The following is a 1,006-nucleotide window of genomic DNA, read 5'->3' on the forward strand; positions in this document are numbered from 1 at the left end:
TGGGGAAAAAGTAAATTGATAGAAACTCACCATTGTGTCAACATGTTTCAGAGAGAGGTCGCTGCTAGGTGCCTGATGAAAACAAAAACACAACAACAAGTAGAATCATTAGTATCCATACAAACTTTGTCTTTATATTGTGTTCATATACTGTAGCATCTCTTAATATCTTGTAAAACAACTCTCCGCTCCATTCTTTGCCCTAATGTGGCCCAGAGTAGAGCAGGACTCCACCTTGGATGCGTGGGATTATCTATATTCCCTTGTTGCAAATATTTACACAAAGAGAGAAGTCTGCTTCCATTAGCCAAGACCGAAGGGTCCAGTCATTGACCTCCTTTTTACTGCCATATACAGCTATCGAGAGAGAGGGGGGAAGACTCAGAGGAAGATCAAACAAGGAAATGGTAGAGCTTGAAGAAGTAGGGAGGAGTGAAAAAATATGAACAACACTGGGCTGGATGGATATTTATGGTGGACGAAACAGAAACAAATAATATATGGGCAAGCAAGAATGTGATGTAAAGTGCATGAGTAATGTCAGAAGCATATTGAAATGTCACAGTGTGAACTTGTGTGAGCTAAGCCAACCTCAGAGTGATTTACGCAAACATACTATGCAAGAAATGTCAATAAAGCATCTCAAAAATGATGCAGATGTCTTCTACTTCTTGAAGACAAGATTGCATACTATGAAGTTGTAAATGGAAATGTATTTCACTTTAGCTATGTATGCTGTAGAGATGCATACACTCAAAGGATAATGCCCAATGCCACCCACTGAATTCTGAACACTAAAACTTAACAATTAGTAGAATTCCACCTCCCTGGTCTATCCCACAGATGGTTCTCCCCCACCACTTCCCAAAGCAATCAATCAGGTCTCTGTACCACCACCACCAATGCCTCCACACACCCTAAAACAGCCACATCATCCAAGAATGTTTGGCAAATGACTCAGTCCAACACCTAAAGTCTGTAAACTTATTCACCTCCTGCTATCTTC

At 40.6% G+C, this 1,006-nt stretch overlaps 1 protein-coding gene across 13 annotated transcripts in view; it reads right to left on the reverse strand.

The window, feature by feature from the left end:
* The window catches only part of tns1b (tensin 1b), a 167,897-nt gene that overhangs the window by 53,562 nt on the left and 113,329 nt on the right, over window positions 1–1,006 (reverse strand). For 11 of the 13 annotated variants that reach the window (XM_036209791.1, XM_036209787.1, XM_036209785.1 and 8 more), the window contains one exon: window positions 31–72. The exons of the other annotated variants lie outside the window; for them this stretch is intronic. In XM_036209791.1, the coding sequence (XP_036065684.1) occupies window positions 31–72 (42 nt within the window). The remainder of the gene's footprint in view (window positions 1–30; window positions 73–1,006) is intronic. 13 annotated transcript variants of the gene reach the window in all.

This window comes from Oryzias melastigma, linkage group LG21, assembly GCF_002922805.2.
Source record: "Oryzias melastigma strain HK-1 linkage group LG21, ASM292280v2, whole genome shotgun sequence".
Lineage (NCBI taxonomy): Eukaryota > Metazoa > Chordata > Actinopteri > Beloniformes > Adrianichthyidae > Oryzias > Oryzias melastigma.